This window comes from Anomaloglossus baeobatrachus, chromosome 8 (genome assembly GCF_048569485.1).
Source record: "Anomaloglossus baeobatrachus isolate aAnoBae1 chromosome 8, aAnoBae1.hap1, whole genome shotgun sequence".
NCBI lineage: Eukaryota > Metazoa > Chordata > Amphibia > Anura > Aromobatidae > Anomaloglossus > Anomaloglossus baeobatrachus.
The window spans coordinates 47935724-47953051 of record NC_134360.1 but is presented as its reverse complement, the minus strand read 5'-3'; the positions used below and the strand labels follow the sequence as shown (position 1 = coordinate 47953051).

Genomic DNA, 17328 nt, shown 5'->3' with positions numbered 1-17328 from the left:
GTACGCTGGGAATGAGACGGATATAGCTGCAGCTTCATTCTATGGTCAGGTATGCTGAGAGGAGGGGGGATGTAGCTGCAGCTTTTTTTATGATGAAATTTTGATTTGGAGTATAATATTCAGCTCTGACATCACCCGAGGAAGCATCTGCATGGTCAACCAACACAGAGGAAATAAGCTGACAACCCAAAATCTGCAGGACCACAAATGGTTTCTGGCCGCTTCACATCCCACCCTCACCGGAGGGCTGAATTGCTTCCTGATTGTGATACGATGGACTGTGCAGGACGGGTCAGAAATAACCACAAGACAGATCTATTACTTGTATCATCTATTTTATTTCACAGAAAGGTTCATGACTGAGAGAATCCCGGCCGCCATGTGCAGGGCGAGGACGGCTATGCATTCTCCTGGGTATCTGGTGAGACAGAGAGGAGACTCGTAAGCCTTTTATGATATACACTGCTCAAAAAATTAAAGGGGACACTCAAATAACACATCCTAGATCTGAAGGAATGAAATAGTCTCATTGAATACTTTTTGTTCTGTACAAAGTTGAATGCGCTGACAACAAAATCACACAAATATCATCAATGGAAATGAAATGTTTTAACCAATGGAGGCCTGGATTTTAAGACACACAAAATGAAAGTGGAAACAAGTCAAAATGAGGCTCAGTATTGTGTGTGGCCTCTACATGCCTTTTTGACCTCCCTACAATGCCTGGGCATGCTCCTGATGAGGTTGCGGATGGTCTCCTGAGGGATCTCCTCTAAGACCTGGACTAAAGCATCCGCCAACTCCTGGACAATCTGTGGTGCAGTGTCACATTGATGGATGAAGCTAGACATGATGTCCCAGATGTGCTCAATCAGATTCAGGTCTGGGGAACGGGCGGGCCAGTCCATATCTTCAATGCCTTCATCTTACAGGAACTGCTGCCACACTACAGCCACATGAGGTCTGGCATTGTCTTGCATTAGGAGGAACCCAGGGCCAACTGCACCAGCATATGGTCTCACAAGGGGTCTGAGGATCTCATCTCGGTACCTAATGGCAGTCAGACCACCTCTGGTGAGCACATGGAGGGCTGTGCAGCCCTCCAAAGAAATGCCACCGCCACCCCACACCATTACTGACCCACTGCCAAACCGGTCATGCTGAAGGATGTTGCAGGCAGCAGATCGCTCTCCACGGTGTCTCCAGACTGTCACATCTATCACATGTGCTCAGTGTGAACCTGCTTTCATCTGTGAAGAGCACATGGCGCCAGTGGCGAATTTGCCAATCCTGGTGTTCTGTGGCAAATGCAAAGTGTCCTGCACGGTGTTGACCAGTGAGCGCAACCCCCATCTGTGGATGTCAGGCCCTCATGCCATCCTCATGCAGTCATTTTCTAATTGTTTGTGCAGACACATGCACATTTGTGGCCTGCTGGAGGTCATTTTGCAGGGCTCTGGCAGTGCTCCTCCTGTTCCCCTTGCACAAAGGTGGAGGTAGCTGTCCTGCTGCTGGGTCGTTGCCCTCCTACGTCCCTCTCCACGTCTCCTGGTAGTGCCTCCATGCTCGCTTTGGACACTACATAGTGACAGACACCGCAAACCTTGCCACAGCTCCATTGCTATGCCATCCTGGATGAGCTGCACTACCTGTGCCACTTGTGTGGGTTGTAGAGTCCGTCTCATGCTACCGCGAGTGTGAGAGCACAACCAGCACTCAAAAGTGACCATAACATCAGCCAGAAAGCATTGTACTGAGATGTGGCCTGTGGTCCACCCCGGCAGAAACACTCCTTTATTGAGTGTTTTTTGATAATTGCCAATAATTTCCATCTGATGCCTATTCCATTTACACAACAGCATGTGACATTGGTTGTCAATCAGTGTTGCTTCCTACATGGAAAGTTTTATTTCACAGAAGTCTAATTAACTTGGAGTTATATTCGGTTGGTTAAGTGTTCCCTTTAATTTTTTGAGCAGTGTATGATGAGTTAGTATAAGTTACGTTTTATATTCAGGATGCAGCATATGTGACACTTTATATCGGATATCATCCGGATTTGTTTTTTTGTAGTATTATTTAAAGGGGAATTTTTATCTTACGCCAATTTCAGCATGGCTAGGATCTTCTACTACAGCCTAACCGGTAGGGATATGACTTTTTCCAACAATATATAGGAAAAGATGTATCAGCAGCATTATACAAGGGGCACCCGACTGTATTAAAGAGGTTGTCCACTACTTTTACATTGATGGATATCCGTAGGATAGGTCATAAATGTCTGATTGGCCGGGGTCCGAACCCTGCACCCCCGCCAATAAGCTGTTCTCAGTCCCTGCAGCAGCAGCAGGCAGCTAGAAATGCAAAATTCCTGCACTGCTTTGTCTTCTTATAGCGGTTGTGGCCAGGTACTGCACATCCGCCTCCCATTCTAATCAATAGGAGGTGTATGGGCCAGGTACTGCACATCTGCCCCCCATTCTAACCAATAGGAGGTGTATGGGACAGGTACTGCACATCCGCCTCCCATTCTAATCAATAGGAGGTGTATGGGACAGGTACTGCACATCCGCCTCCCATTCTAATCAATAGGAGGTGTATGGGCCAGGTACTGCACATCCGCCTCCCATTCTAATCAATAGGAGGTGTACGGGCCAGGTACTGCACATCCGCCTCCCATTCTAATCAATAGGAGGTGTACGGGCCAGGTACTGCACATCCGCCGCCCATTCTAATCAATAGGAGGTGTATGGGCCAGGTACTGCACATCCGCCTCCCATTCTAATCAATAGGAGGTGTATGGGCCAGGTACTGCACATCCGCCTCCCATTCTAATCAATAGGAGGTGTATGGACCAGGTACTGCACATCTGCCTCCCATTCTAATCAATAGGAGGTGTATGGGCCAGGTACTGCACATCCGCCTCCCATTCTAATCAATAGGAGGTGTATGGGCCAGGTACTGCACATCCGCCTCCCATTCTAATCAATAGGAGGTGTATGGGACAGGTACTGCACATCCGCCTCCCATTCTAATCAATAGGAGGTGTATGGACCAGGTACTGCACATCTGCCCCCCATTCTAATCAATAGGAGGTGTATGGGACAGATACTGCACATCCGCCTCCCATTCTAATCAATAGGAGGTGTATGGGCCAGGTACTGCACATCTGCCTCCCATTCTAATCAATAGGAGGTGTATGGGCCTGGTACTGCACATCTGCCTCCCATTCTAATCAATAGGAGGTGTATGGGCCAGGTACTGCACATCTGCCTCCCATTCTAATCAATAGGAGGTGTATGGGCCAGGTACTGCACATCCGCCTCCCATTCTAATCAATAGGAGGTGTATGAGCCAGGTACTGCACATCCGCCTCCTATTCTAATCAATAGGAGGTGTATGGACCAGGTACTGCACATCTGCCTCCCATTCTAATCAATAGGAGGTGTATGGGCCAGGTACTGCACATCCGCCTCCCATTCTAATCAATAGGAGGTGTATGGGACAGGTACTGCACATCAGCCTCCCATTCTAATCAATAGGAGGTGTATGGGCCAGGTACTGCACATCCGCCTCCCATTCTAATCAATAGGAGGTGTATGGGACAGGTACTGCACATCCGCCTCCCATTCTAATCAATAGGAGGTGTATGGGACAGGTACTGCACATCCGCCTCCCATTCTAATCAATAGGAGGTGTATGGGCCAGGTACTGCACATCCGCCTCCCATTCTAATCAATAGGAGGTGTATGGGACAGGTACTGCACATCCGCCTCCCATTCTAATCAATAGGAGGTGTATGGGACAGGTACTGCACATCAGCCTCCCATTCTAATCAATAGGAGGTGTATGGGACAGGTACTGCACATCCGCCTCCCATTCTAATCAATAGGAGATGTATGGGACAGGTGCTGCACATCCGCCTCCCATTCTAATCAATAGGAGGTGTACGGGCCAGGTACTGCACATCCGCCGCCCATTCTAATCAATAGGAGGTGTGTGGGCCAGGTACTGCACATCTGCCCCCCATTCTAATCAATAGGAGGTGTATGGGACAGGTACTGCACATCCGCCTCCCATTCTAATCAATAGGAGGTGTGTGGGCCAGGTACCGCACATCTGCCCCCCATTCTAATCAATAGGAGGTGTATGGGCCAGGTACTGCACATCCGCCTCCCATTCTAATCAATAGGAGGTGTATGGGACAGGTACTGCACATCTGCCTCCCGTTCTAATCAATAGGAGGTGTATGGGACAGGTACTGCACATCTGCCTCCCATTCTAATCAATAGGAGGTGTACGGGCCAGGTACTGCACATCTGCCCCCCATTCTAATCAATAGGAGGTGTATGGGACAGGTACTGCACATCTGCCCCCCATTCTAATCAATAGGAGGTGTATGGGACAGGTACTGCACATCTGCCCCCCATTCTAATCAATAGGAGGTGTATGGGCCAGGTACTGCACATCCGCCTCCCATTCTAATCAATAGGAGGTGTATGGGACAGGTACTGCACATCTGCCTCCCATTCTAATCAATAGGAGGTGTATGGGACAGGTACTGCACATCTGCCTCCCATTCTAATCAATAGGAGGTATATGGGCCAGGTACTGCACATCTGCCCCCCATTCTAATCAATAGGAGGTGTATGGGACAGGTACTGCACATCTGCATCCCATTCTAATCAATAGGAGGTGTATGGGACAGGTACTGCACATCTGCCTCCCATTCTAATCAATAGGAGGTATATGGGCCAGGTACTGCACATCTGCCCCCCATTCTAATCAATAGGAGGTGTATGGGACAGGTACTGCACATCTGCCTCCCATTCTAATCAATAGGAGGTATATGGGCCAGGTACTGCACATCTGCCCCCCATTCTAATCAATAGGAGGTGTATGGGACAGGTACTGCACATCTGCATCCCATTCTAATCAATAGGAGGTGTATGGGACAGGTACTGCACATCTGCCTCCCATTCTAATCAATAGGAGGTATATGGGCCAGGTACTGCACATCTGCCCCCCATTCTAATCAATAGGAGGTGTATGGGACAGGTACTGCACATCCGCCCCCCATTCTAATCAATAGGAGGTGTATGGGACAGGTACTGCACATCTGCCCCCCATTCTAATCAATAGCAGGTGTACGGGCCAGGTACTGCACATCTGCCTCCCATTCTAATCAATAGGAGGTGTATGGGACAGGTACTGCACATCTGCCTCCCATTCTAATCAATAGGAGGTATATGGGCCAGGTACTGCACATCTGCCCCCCATTCTAATCAATAGGAGGTGTATGGGACAGGTACTGCACATCCGCCCCCCATTCTAATCAATAGGAGGTGTATGGGACAGGTACTGCACATCCGCCTCCCATTCTAATCAATAGGAGGTGTATGGGCCAGGTACTGCACATCCGCCTCCCATTCTAATCAATAGGAGGTGTATGGGCCAGGTACTGCACATCTGCCCCCCATTCTAATCAATAGGAGGTATATGGGCCAGGTACTGCACATCTGCCCCCCATTCTAATCAATAGGAGGTGTATGGGACAGGTACTGCACATCCGCCTCCCATTCTAATCAATAGGAGGTGTATGGGACAGGTACTGAACATCCGCCCCCCATTCTAATCAATAGGAGGTGTATGGGACTGGTACTGCACATCCGCCTCCCATTCTAATCAATAGGAGGTGTATGGGACTGGTACTGCACATCCGCCTCCCATTCTAATCAATAGGAGGTGTATGGGACAGGTACTGCACATCCGCATCCCATTCTAATCAATAGGAGGTGTATGGGACAGGTACTGCACATCTGCCTCCCATTCTAATCAATAGGAGGTATATGGGCCAGGTACTGCACATCTGCCCCCCATTCTAATCAATAGGAGGTGTATGGGACAGGTACTGCACATCCGCCCCCCATTCTAATCAATAGGAGGTGTATGGGACAGGTACTGCACATCCGCCTCCCATTCTAATCAATAGGAGGTGTATGGGCCAGGTACTGCACATCCGCCTCCCATTCTAATCAATAGGAGGTGTATGGGACAGGTACTGCACATCCGCCTCCCATTCTAATCAATAGGAGGTGTATGGGCCAGGTACTGCACATCCGCCTCCCATTCTAATCAATAGGAGGTGTATGGGACAGGTACTGCACATCCGCCTCCCATTCTAATCAATAGGAGGTGTATGGGCCAGGTACTGCACATCTGCCCCCCATTCTAATCAATAGGAGGTATATGGGCCAGGTACTGCATATCTGCCCCCCATTCTAATCAATAGGAGGTGTATGGGCCAGGTACTGCACATCTGCCCCCCATTCTAATCAATAGGAGGTATATGGGCCAGGTACTGCACATCTGCCCCCCATTCTAATCAATAGGAGGTGTATGGGACAGGTACTGAACATCCGCCCCCCATTCTAATCAATAGGAGGTGTATGGGACAGGTACTGCACATCTGCCCCCCATTCTAATCAATAGGAGGTGTATGGGCCAGGTACTGCACATCCGCCTCCCATTCTAATCAATAGGAGGTGTATGGGCCAGGTACTGCACATCCGCCTCCCATTCTAATCAATAGGAGGTGTATGGGCCAGGTACTGCACATCCGCCTCCCATTCTAATCAATAGGAGGTGTATGGGCCAGGTACTGCACATCTGCCTCCCATTCTAATCAATAGGAGGTGTATGGGCCAGGTACTGCACATCCGCCCCCCATTCTAATCAATAGGAGGTGTATGGGCCAGGTACTGCACATCTGCCCCCCATTCTAATCAATAGGAGGTGTATGGGACAGGTACTGCACATCCGCCTCCCATTCTAATCAATAGGAGGTGTATGGGACAGGTACTGCACATCCGCCTCCCATTCTAATCAATAGGAGGTGTATGGGCCAGGTACTGCACATCTGCCTCCCATTCTAATCAATAGGAGGTGTATGGGCCAGGTACTGCACATCTGCCCCCCATTCTAATCAATAGGAGGTGTATGGGCCAGGTACTGCACATCCGCCTCCCATTCTAATCAATAGGAGGTGTATGGGACAGGTACTGCACATCTGCCCCCCATTCTAATCAATAGGAGGTGTATGGGACAGGTACTGCACATCTGCCCCCCATTCTAATCAATAGGAGGTGTACGGGCCAGGTACTGCACATCTGCCCCCCATTCTAATCAATAGGAGGTGTATGGGACAGGTACTGCACATCCGCCTCCCATTCTAATCAATAGGAGGTGTATGGGCCAGGTACTGCACATCCGCCTCCCATTCTAATCAATAGGAGGTGTATGGGCCAGGTACTGCACATCTGCCCCCCATTCTAATCAATAGGAGGTGTATGGGCCAGGTACTGCACATCTGCCCCCCATTCTAATCAATAGGAGGTGTATGGGCCAGGTACTGCACATCTGCCCCCCATTCTAATCAATAGGAGGTATATGGGCCAGGTACTGCACATCTGCCCCCCATTCTAATCAATAGGAGGTGTATGGGACAGGCACTGAACATCCGCCCCCCCATTCTAATCAATAGGAGGTGTATGGGACAGGTACTGCACATCCGCCTCCCATTCTAATCAATAGGAGGTGTATGGGCCAGGTACTGCACATCCGCCTCCCATTCTAATCAATAGGAGGTGTATGGGCCAGGTACTGCACATCTGCCCCCCATTCTAATCAATAGGAGGTGTATGGGCCAGGTACTGCACATCTGCCCCCCATTCTAATCAATAGGAGGTATATGGGCCAGGTACTGCACATCTGCCCCCCATTCTAATCAATAGGAGGTGTATGGGACAGGCACTGAACATCCGCCCCCCCATTCTAATCAATAGGAGGTGTATGGGACAGGTACTGCACATCCGCATCCCATTCTAACCAATAGGAGGTGTATGGGACAGGTACTGCACATCCGCCTCCCATTCTAATCAATAGGAGGTGTATGGGCCAGGTACCGCACATCTGCCCCCCATTCTAATCAATAGGAGGTGTATGGGACAGATACTGCACATCCGCCCCCCATTCTAATCAATAGGAGGTGTATGGGACAGGTACTGCACATCCGCCTCCCATTCTAATCAATAGGAGGTGTATGGGCCAGGTACTGCACATCTGCCCCCCATTCTAATCAATAGGAGGTATATGGGCCAGGTACTGCACATCTGCCCCCCATTCTAATCAATAGGAGGTGTATGGGCCAGGTACTGCACATCTGCCCCCCATTCTAATCAATAGGAGGTATATGGGCCAGGTACTGCACATCCGCCCCCCATTCTAATCAATAGGAGGTGTATGGGACAGGTACTGCACATCCGCCCCCCATTCTAATCAATAGGAGGTGTATGGGACAGGTACTGCACATCTGCACCCCATTCTAATCAATAGGGGGTGTATGGGCCAGGTACTGCACATCTGCCCCCCATTCTAATCAATAGGAGGTGTATGGGACAGGTACTGCACATCTGCCCCCCATTCTAATCAATAGGAGGTGTATGGGACAGGTACTGCACATCTGCCCCCCATTCTAATCAATAGGAGGTGTATGGGCCAGGTACTGCACATCTGCCTCCCATTCTAATCAATAGGAGGTGTATGGGCCAGGTACTGCACATCTGCCTCCCATTCTAATCAATAGGAGGTGTATGGGCCAGGTACTGCACATCCGCCCCCCATTCTAATCAATAGGAGGTGTATGGGACAGGTACTGCACATCCGCCTCCCATTCTAATCAATAGGAGGTGTATGGGCCAGGTACTGCACATCTGCCCCCCATTCTAATCAATAGGAGGTGTATGGGACAGGTACTGCACATCCGCCTCCCATTCTAATCAATAGGAGGTGTATGGGCCAGGTACTGCACATCTGCCTCCCATTCTAATCAATAGGAGGTGTATGGGCCAGGTACTGCACATCCGCCCCCCATTCTAATCAATAGGAGGTGTATGGGCCAGGTACTGCACATCTGCCTCCCATTCTAATCAATAGGAGGTGTATGGGCCAGGTACTGCACATCCGCCCCCCATTCTAATCAATAGGAGGTGTATGGGCCAGGTACTGCACATCCGCCCCCCATTCTAATCAATAGGAGGTGTATGGGACAGGTACTGCACATCCGCCTCCCATTCTAATCAATAGCAGGTGTACGGGCCAGGTACTGCACATCCGCCTCCCATTCTAATCAATAGGAGGTGTATGGGACAGGTACTGCACATCCGCCTCCCATTCTAATCAATAGCAGGTGTACGGGCCAGGTACTGCACATCCGCCTCCCATTCTAATCAATAGGAGGTGTATGGGACAGGTACTGCACATCCGCCTCCCATTCTAATCAATAGCAGGTGTACGGGCCAGGTACTGCACATCCGCCTCCCATTCTAATCAATAGGAGGTGTATGGGACAGGTACTGCACATCCGCCTCCCATTCTAATCAATAGCAGGTGTACGGGCCAGGTACTGCACATCCGCCTCCCATTCTAATCAATAGGAGGTGTATGGGACAGGTACTGCACATCCGCCTCCCATTCTAATCAATAGCAGGTGTACGGGCCAGGTACTGCACATCCGCCTCCCATTCTAATCAATAGGAAGTGGATGTGCAGTATCCAGCCTCGGCCACTATCAGAAAACGGAGCAGCACCGGAACTGAGCATTTCCTGCTGCCGCTGCTGGGACTGAGACAGCTGATTGGCGGGGGTACGGAATATCAGACCCCAGTCGATAAGACATTGACGACCGACCTATCCTAAGGATAGGCCATCAATGTTAAAGTAGTGGACAACCCCTTTAAGACTCTTAAAGGGGCATTCCAGTGATCGGATGTGAAACTCATAATATATGTATAACTGTAACTTTTTGGTCACAGCCTTGCTCCCTGTGTTCTGCGCCTAAGATATGCTCCTCCAATGTTGTCTCCGCCCTCTTGTGCATTTCATATTGTGCTCCCCCGCAGTGGAGCCTCTCACATTAGTTCCTGGTGCTGGAATTGAGCCTGTCAGACCCGCCAAGTGACTCCAAACTGCAGGGGGTAACTGCTGCGGACTAACATCATCATATTTTAGGCCACTAAGGCTGCTTTCACACTACGTTTTTTTAACATACATCATGAACATTTTTTTGCTGTAAAAGTGGATCCTGTTTTTACAAAGAAAAACGCATGCAAACGCATGTGTTATTTTGCAGGATCCTGCCACTTGAAGTTTATGGGCGGGCATTGAAGTCATGTGATCGGGAGTGAGGGGAACTGAACGTGATAGACTGGGAGCCGGCATCTGATAGCTGCAGACGCTGGTAACAAGGTAAACATCGGGTAACTAAGCGAAGTGCTTTGCTTAGATACCCAATATTTACCTTGGTTACGAGCATTCGTAGCTGCTAGGAGCCAGGCTGCCTGCTCCCTGCACATGTAACCAAGGTAAACATCGGGTAACTAAGCGAAGCGCTTTGCTTGGTTACCCGATATTTACCTTGGTTACGAGCGTCCGCCGCTCTCAGGCGGGGGAGAGGGAGGGAGTGAGAGAGGGAGGGGGAGAGAAAGAGGGAGTGGGAGAGAGAGACTGATCACGCCAGGCTGGTTTCTGGGCATGCTCAGTAGAGCAAGCAGGATCCTGTCTATCAGCATGCTAGCGTTCACATACGTTTGCGTGCAGTATAGTCACGATCCAGTGAAAAACAGTATTTGGACGCAGCTCAAAAACGCTACAAATAGCGGTTTTGAAAAAAGTTAAAAAACTGCAAGTTGCTGGATCCTCACTATAACGAACGCAAACGCATGTGAACGCATGTTAACGTGAGTCCATTGCAAATACATTGAAATGAAAACGCATTTGCACTGGATCCGTTTTTGCGTTAAAAAAACGTTCAGGACGCATGTTAAAAAAACGTAGTGTGAAAGCCGCCTTAAAGCGGTCAGGATTTTTATGCTGCACTTCATGCTTTCAATAAGGGTCAAGTTTATAGACTGGAATATTCCTCTAAGGGTAGGATAAAAAAAAGGGATTTCTAAACAGTATAATAGTCATAGCAGTCAACATATAAACTAAATGTATGAGACACGGGTTGGTTTCTGCTGCTGGACTGGGAGTTGTTTGCAGCGGCTCTCCGCTTCGTCTAGGTCTGTCCGGACAAGTATTGGCGCGGTGGGGGAGGGGTTACTTTGGCGGCCGCTCATCTATTTGTGTTATCTTTTACCCCGGGTGACTTGCTGGACGATGAACCCTCGGAGTCACATGGGAACCACACACAATGGTCTGTACCTTCAGGTGAGCCGAGGGTGATCAGTCCGAGCAGGAGGTTTTCCATGGCCTCTTTCTGTCTCCAGATCTGCTCCCGAGTCCCCTTCATATTAACATCCAGAGGGATTGTCACCTGGAATAGAGAACAGTAAAACAAATCTGTCATCAGGTTTTTGCTCCCCCTTCTGAGAGCAGCATAATGTAGAAACAGAGACCCTGGTTCCAGCGATGTGTCACTTACTGAGCTGTTTGATAAAATCCATGTTTTCCCTCCTGCAGATCTAGCAACAGAGCTCATGAATATGCTGGACTACCTTACAGTAGTCCTGTAATGATAATCTACTGCTGATTAACCAGTGATTTTATCAAAACTACACTAAGCAGCCGAGTAAGTGACACCGCTGGAATCAGGATCTCTGCCCCTACGTTATGCTGCTCTCAGATTAGGTGGCAAAAAAATGGTGATTGGTTTCCTTTAAGTACAGATCTAGCCCGATGCTTTGTTACACCTTATGAAGTCTTTAGGTGTACGGATAGCTGCCGATCATACACACAAATCCCGGCAGGTGTCTATAGAAGTGACATCACTGGCCGGTACAGAAGTGAGCGGAGCTGGGATAACCCTTTTTACCCTTTGTTAACATATTAGAAATTTCACCAGGATTTTGATGCAGATTCTATCAAAATCAGCATCAAATCTGCCTCCAATGCAAGTCAATGAGGTTTCCACAACACCTTATTGCAAGCATTGGGGAAGAGAAGGCAAGGACATATTTCTGCACTGAAATCCATGTCAAATCTTGGAAGATGAAGACGTGACCTTACCCCGGCCCCTGCAGCATTGGCTGCTGTTCGTCAGGGGAAGATTTTAGGCAGCAGAACCCACACTTGTCAGCACCTCGCAATATACAGACCCCAATCTCTTTGTGATCTTGATAACGTTCATCTGTGACTTCCCCTCCGGAGTCTACGGCCTCCCTGCGACCCATATTGTTGTATTGCAACTTTTTTGGTATCTTCTTCCCCTGGAAAAAAAAGTGAGAGGGTAAAAGAAAACCTCTATATCCATATCTGTGGGATTACTCCCAGAGCTGCGCTCGTAATTCTGCTAAATGTCGCCTATCTTAGCTCTATGCTTTGAGCTTTAATGCAGTGAAAATGCAGACACTGAACCAGCAGGATGTATTGTGCTCAAGCCTTAAATTAAACTAGCAATATTGTGAATGCAGCTCTGGAAGTGACTGGAGTATGACATGGTTAAATTGCACTGTGGGTTTCTGGATGTTTGCTGCACTCCACTTACCGCGTTTTTCTGCATATCCGCTGGGCTTAAGAAGCTCGATCCACCCTCCACATCCTCCGTCCACAGAAGGTAGAACAGGACGACAGCGCAGAGCGCAGCTTTACCCAACATTATCCCTAATTCCGATTTCCTGCTGGAGATCTGCAAAATTGAAAAATACCATAAATTGAGCCCAAAGTAAAAATGGCCATTACCTGGAGATGTGACGTACAAGAAGCCTCACGGGAAAGTCTTCACACCCTCAAGTCCACAGCATATTTATAGGGAAGGTCAGAGGAATTTGGAGCGTCTCCTGAGGAACCAAATGGGATGGAAATCTGTGGCCGTGAGGTACGGCGGCGACTGAACCTACACAACGAGGGAATGTAGAGAGAAGACATTGTTCTGGTCTTATAGAGGGAAGTGACCGCGGCCGCTGTGCTGACCCCGGGGATCGGATACTGATAGCGCAGGAGGGAGCAGGAAGAATTTCTTTTATTGCTCTGATGTCTTGTTTGTCTGCGGTTATTTCCATCTATATTATAATGGATAAACCACGGCCAGAGTCAGAGGGGGCGAGTATGTACAGGTAACAAATATGGAGAGCAAACGTGTGACAGCTGTCACCAGCGGGACGTGAAAGAGGAACGTAGTCGTGAAATGTATAAACACCATCACCAACATTGTATACAGCAACTGCACCAGCAGAATAGTGAGTGCAGCTCTGGAGTATAATACAGCCTGTAACTCAGGATTAGTGCAGGATAAGTATAATGTATGTACTCAGTGACTCCACCAGCAGAATAGTGAGTGCAGCTCTGGAGTATAATACAGGATGTAACTCAGGATCAGTAATGTATGTACACAGTGACTACACCAGCAGAATAGTGAGTGCAGCTCTGGAGTATAATACAGGATGTAACTCAGGATCAGTATAGGATAAGTAATGTATGTACACACTGACTACACCAGCAGAATAGTGAGTGCAGCTCTGGAGTATAATACAGGATATAACTCAGGATCAGTACAGGATAAGTAATGTATGTACACAATGACTGCACCAGCAGAATAGTGAGTGCAGCTCTGGAGTAAAATACAGGAGGTAATTCTGGATCAGTACAGGATATGTAATGTACAGTTGTGCTCAAAAGTTTACATATCCCGGCAGAGTTTTTTGCTTTTTTAATCAGTTTGAACACTGCTGACTGGCATTATCAAATCATTGGATATCTTTTTGTATCCCTTTCCTGTTTTATGCAGTTCAACTATCTTTTCCCATAGATCTGTTGACAATTCTTTTGCTTTCCCCATGACTCACAATCCAGAAATCTTAGTGGATGGATGAAAGATGCAAGAGTCTGTCTGGATCCCAAAAACTCACTCAGCTTTTATGCACACACTGAGTACAAGCAAACAGGTCACGGGTGAGGATGTTAGGGGTACTTCACACACAGCGAGATCGCTGCTGAGATCGCTGCTGAGTCACGTTTTTTGTGACCTCATTAGCGATCTCGCTGTGTGTGACACTGAGCAGCGATCTGGCCCCTGCTGTGAGATCGCTGCTCGTTACACACAGTGCTGGTTAGTTTTTTTTATTGTTGCTCTCCCGCTGATAAGCACACATCGCTGTGTGTGACAGCGAGAGAGCAACAATCCTGAATGTGCAGGGAGCAGGAGCCGGCGTCTGACAGCCTGTGGTAAGCTGTAACCAAGGTAAACATCGGGTAACCAAGGTGGTTACCCGATATTTACCTTCGTTACCAGCCTCCGCAGCTCTCACGCTGCCAGTGCCGGCTCCTGCTCCCTGCACACGCTAAGCTAAGCGGTGTGCGCTGGTAACTAAGGTAAACATCGGGTAACCATACCCGATGCTTACCTTAGTTACCAGTGTCCGCAGCTTCCAGCGCCGGCTCCGTGCAAGCGCAGCGTCGCTTGCACATCGCTGCTGGCTGGGGGCTGGTCACTGGTCGCTGGTGAGATCTGCCTGACTGACAGCTCACCAGCGACCATGTAGCGATGCAGCAGCGATCCTGACCAGGTCAGATCGCTGGTGGGATCGCTGCTGCGTCGCTAAAGTGTGACGGTACCCTTACCTTTATTAGCCATTCACACCCATTTGTGTCAACATTTGTGCATGTTATCAGTCCAAAATCACCAGGGTGTGAGAACTTTTGATCAGGGTCATTTGGATGATTTTGGTTGACATTAGGATTTAAAAAGAGAAAAAGAGAATTTTGTTACTTACCGTAAATTCTTTTTCTTATAGTTCCGTATTGGGAGACCCAGACCATGGGTGTATAGCTTCTGCCTCCGGAGGACACACAAAGTACTACACTAAAAAGTGTAGCTCCTCCCTCCTAGCATATACACCCCCTGGATGACCAAATCTAGCCAGTTTAGTGCAAAAGCTGAAGGAGGACATCCACCCACAAGTAGAGATAGAGTAAAACCCGGAATAACCGGAACCTCTGTCTACAACAACAGCCGGTGAAAACACACGGAACAAGAACTGCCAACAGGCAACAGGGAGGGTGCTGGGTCTCCCATGTCGGAACTATAAGAAAAAGAATTTACGGTAAGTAAACAAAATTCTCTTTTTCTTCATCGTTCCTTATGGGAGACCCAGACCATGGGACATCTCAAAGCAGTCCATGGGTGGGAAATAAACAGAAAACTGAGAAGTAGGCAAAACCTAACTTCACAAATGGGCGACAGCCGCCTGAAGGATGCGTCTGCCCAAGCTCGCATCTGCCGAAGCATGAGCATGTACTTGGTAGTGCTTCAAAAAGGTATGCAGGCTAGTCCAAGTGGCAGCCTGACAGACCTGCTGAGCCGTAGCCTGGTGCCTGAAAGCCCAAGAGGCACCGACAGCTCTGGTCGAGTGCGGCCTAATCCCCGGCGGGGGAGGCACCTGAGTACATTGGTAGGCATCGGATATGGCTGACCTAATCCAACGAGCTAGGGTCAGTTTAGAAGCCGAGAGACCCTTGCGCTGACCTGTGGTCAGCACAAAAAGAGAGATGCACCGCCTAAGAGCAGCGGTGCGTGACACATAGATCCGGAGCGCCCGCACCAAATCTAAAGTATGCAACGCTTTCTCAAAGCGATGCACAGGGGCCGGACAAAGGGAAGGCAATTAAATGTCCTGGTTAAGGTGGAAAGGAGACACCACCTTAGGGAGAAAGTCCGGAGGCGGACGGAGAACCACCTTGTCTTGGTGAAAAACCAAAAAGGGTGACTCCGAAGAGAGCGCAGCCAAATCAGAGACTCTCCTGAGAGAAGTTATGGCCACCAGAAAAACCACTTTCTGTGAAAGTCGAAACAAAGAAACCTCCCTAAGAGGCTCAAAGGGGGGTTTCTGTAAGGCCGTGAGGACCAGATTAAGGTCCCAGGGATCCAAGGGCCGCCGATAAGGAGGAATGATGTGAGATGCGCCCTGCATGAAGGTGCACACCTGGGCCAGTCGGGCGATACGCCGCTGGAACAACACTGACAGAGCCGAGATCTGTCCCTTGAGGGAATTGAAGGATAGTCCTAGCTGCAGACCGGACTGTAGAAAGGACAGGATGGTCGGCAAGGAAAAAGGCCAAGGAGCATGGCCGGAAGAGCGACACCAGGACAGGAAAATTCTCCAGGTCCTGTGGTAAATCCTGGCCGAGGAAGACTTCCGAGCCTGAGTCATAGTGGAGATGACCTCGGAAGGAATGCCTGAAGCCGTCAGGATCCAGGACTCAAGAGCCACGCCGTCAATCTGAGAGCCGCAGAATTCTGGCGGAAAAACGGACCTTGTGAGAGAAGGTCTGGGCGGTCCGGGAGATGCCACGGCATTTCTACGGACAGACGGAGCAGGTCTGGGTACCAAGCTCGCCTGGGCCAGTCTGGAGCAATGATTATGACCCGACGGCCCTCCATTCTGATCTTGCGCAGGACTCTGGGCAAGAGAGCTAGAGGGGGAAACACGTAGGCCAGACGGAACTGGGACCAATCCTGAACCAGCGCGTCCGCTGCCAAGGCCTGAGGATCGTGGGAGCGAGCCACGTAAACCGGGACCTTGTTGTTGTGCCGGGATGCCATGAGATCCACTTCCGGAGTGCCCCACTTGTGGCAGATTGACCGGAACACTGCCGGATGCAGGGCCCACTCGCCGCTGTCCACGGTTTGACGGCTGAGATAATCTGCCTCCCAGTTTTCTACGCCTGGGATGTGGACTGCGGATATGGTGGACTTGGAGTCCTCCGTCCACTGAAGGATACGTTGAACCTCCAACATTGCTAGGCGGCTGCGAGTCCCGCCCTGGTGATTGATGTAGGCAACTGCTGTCGCGTTGTCTGACTGGACTCGAATGTGCTTGCCCGCCAACAGGTGGTGAAAGGCTACGAGAGCTAGGAGCACAGCTCTGATTTCCAGCACATTGATCGAGAGGGCTGATTCGGACGGAGTCCAAGTGCCCTGTGCTCGGTGGTGGAGAAACACTGCTCCCCAGCCGGATAGACTGGCGTCCGTGGTGAGAATCACCTAGGACGGGATCAGAAAGGAGCGTCCCTGGGATAGAGAGAGGGGCCGAAGCCACCACTGAAGAGAGCTCCTGGTCTGTGGCGACAGAGCCACTAGCCTGTGCAAGGAAGAGGTCCGCTTGTCCCAACAGCGGAGAATGTCCAGCTGCAGGGGACGCAGATGGAACTGGGCAAAGGGAACCGCTTCCATTGACGCCACCATCTGACCCAGCACCTGCATGAGCTGCCTGATGGAATGACGGCGGGGCCTCAACAGAGAGCGCACCGCCAGATGAAGGGACTGCTGTTTGA

At 49.7% G+C, this 17328-nt stretch overlaps 1 protein-coding gene across 2 annotated transcripts in view; it reads right to left on the bottom strand.

Annotated features, from left to right (window-relative positions):
• Positions 1 to 326: 326 nt before the first annotated feature.
• Positions 327 to 17328, bottom strand: part of LOC142249163 (ghrelin-like) — a 39268-nt gene continuing 22266 nt past the window's right edge. Inside the window, exons 1-5 of one of the 2 annotated variants that reach the window (XM_075320763.1) lie at positions 12756 to 12774; positions 12545 to 12685; positions 12156 to 12266; positions 11263 to 11374; positions 327 to 418 (exon numbers count right to left, since the gene is read on the bottom strand). In XM_075320763.1, the coding sequence (XP_075176878.1) occupies positions 399 to 418; positions 11263 to 11374; positions 12156 to 12266; positions 12545 to 12655 (354 nt within the window). In that variant the 5' untranslated portion in view covers positions 12656 to 12685; positions 12756 to 12774 and the 3' untranslated portion in view covers positions 327 to 398. Of the gene's footprint in view, positions 419 to 11262; positions 11375 to 12155; positions 12267 to 12544; positions 12686 to 12755; positions 12775 to 17328 lie in introns of those variants that run through there. The other variant, XM_075320762.1, reaches the window with a different exon arrangement.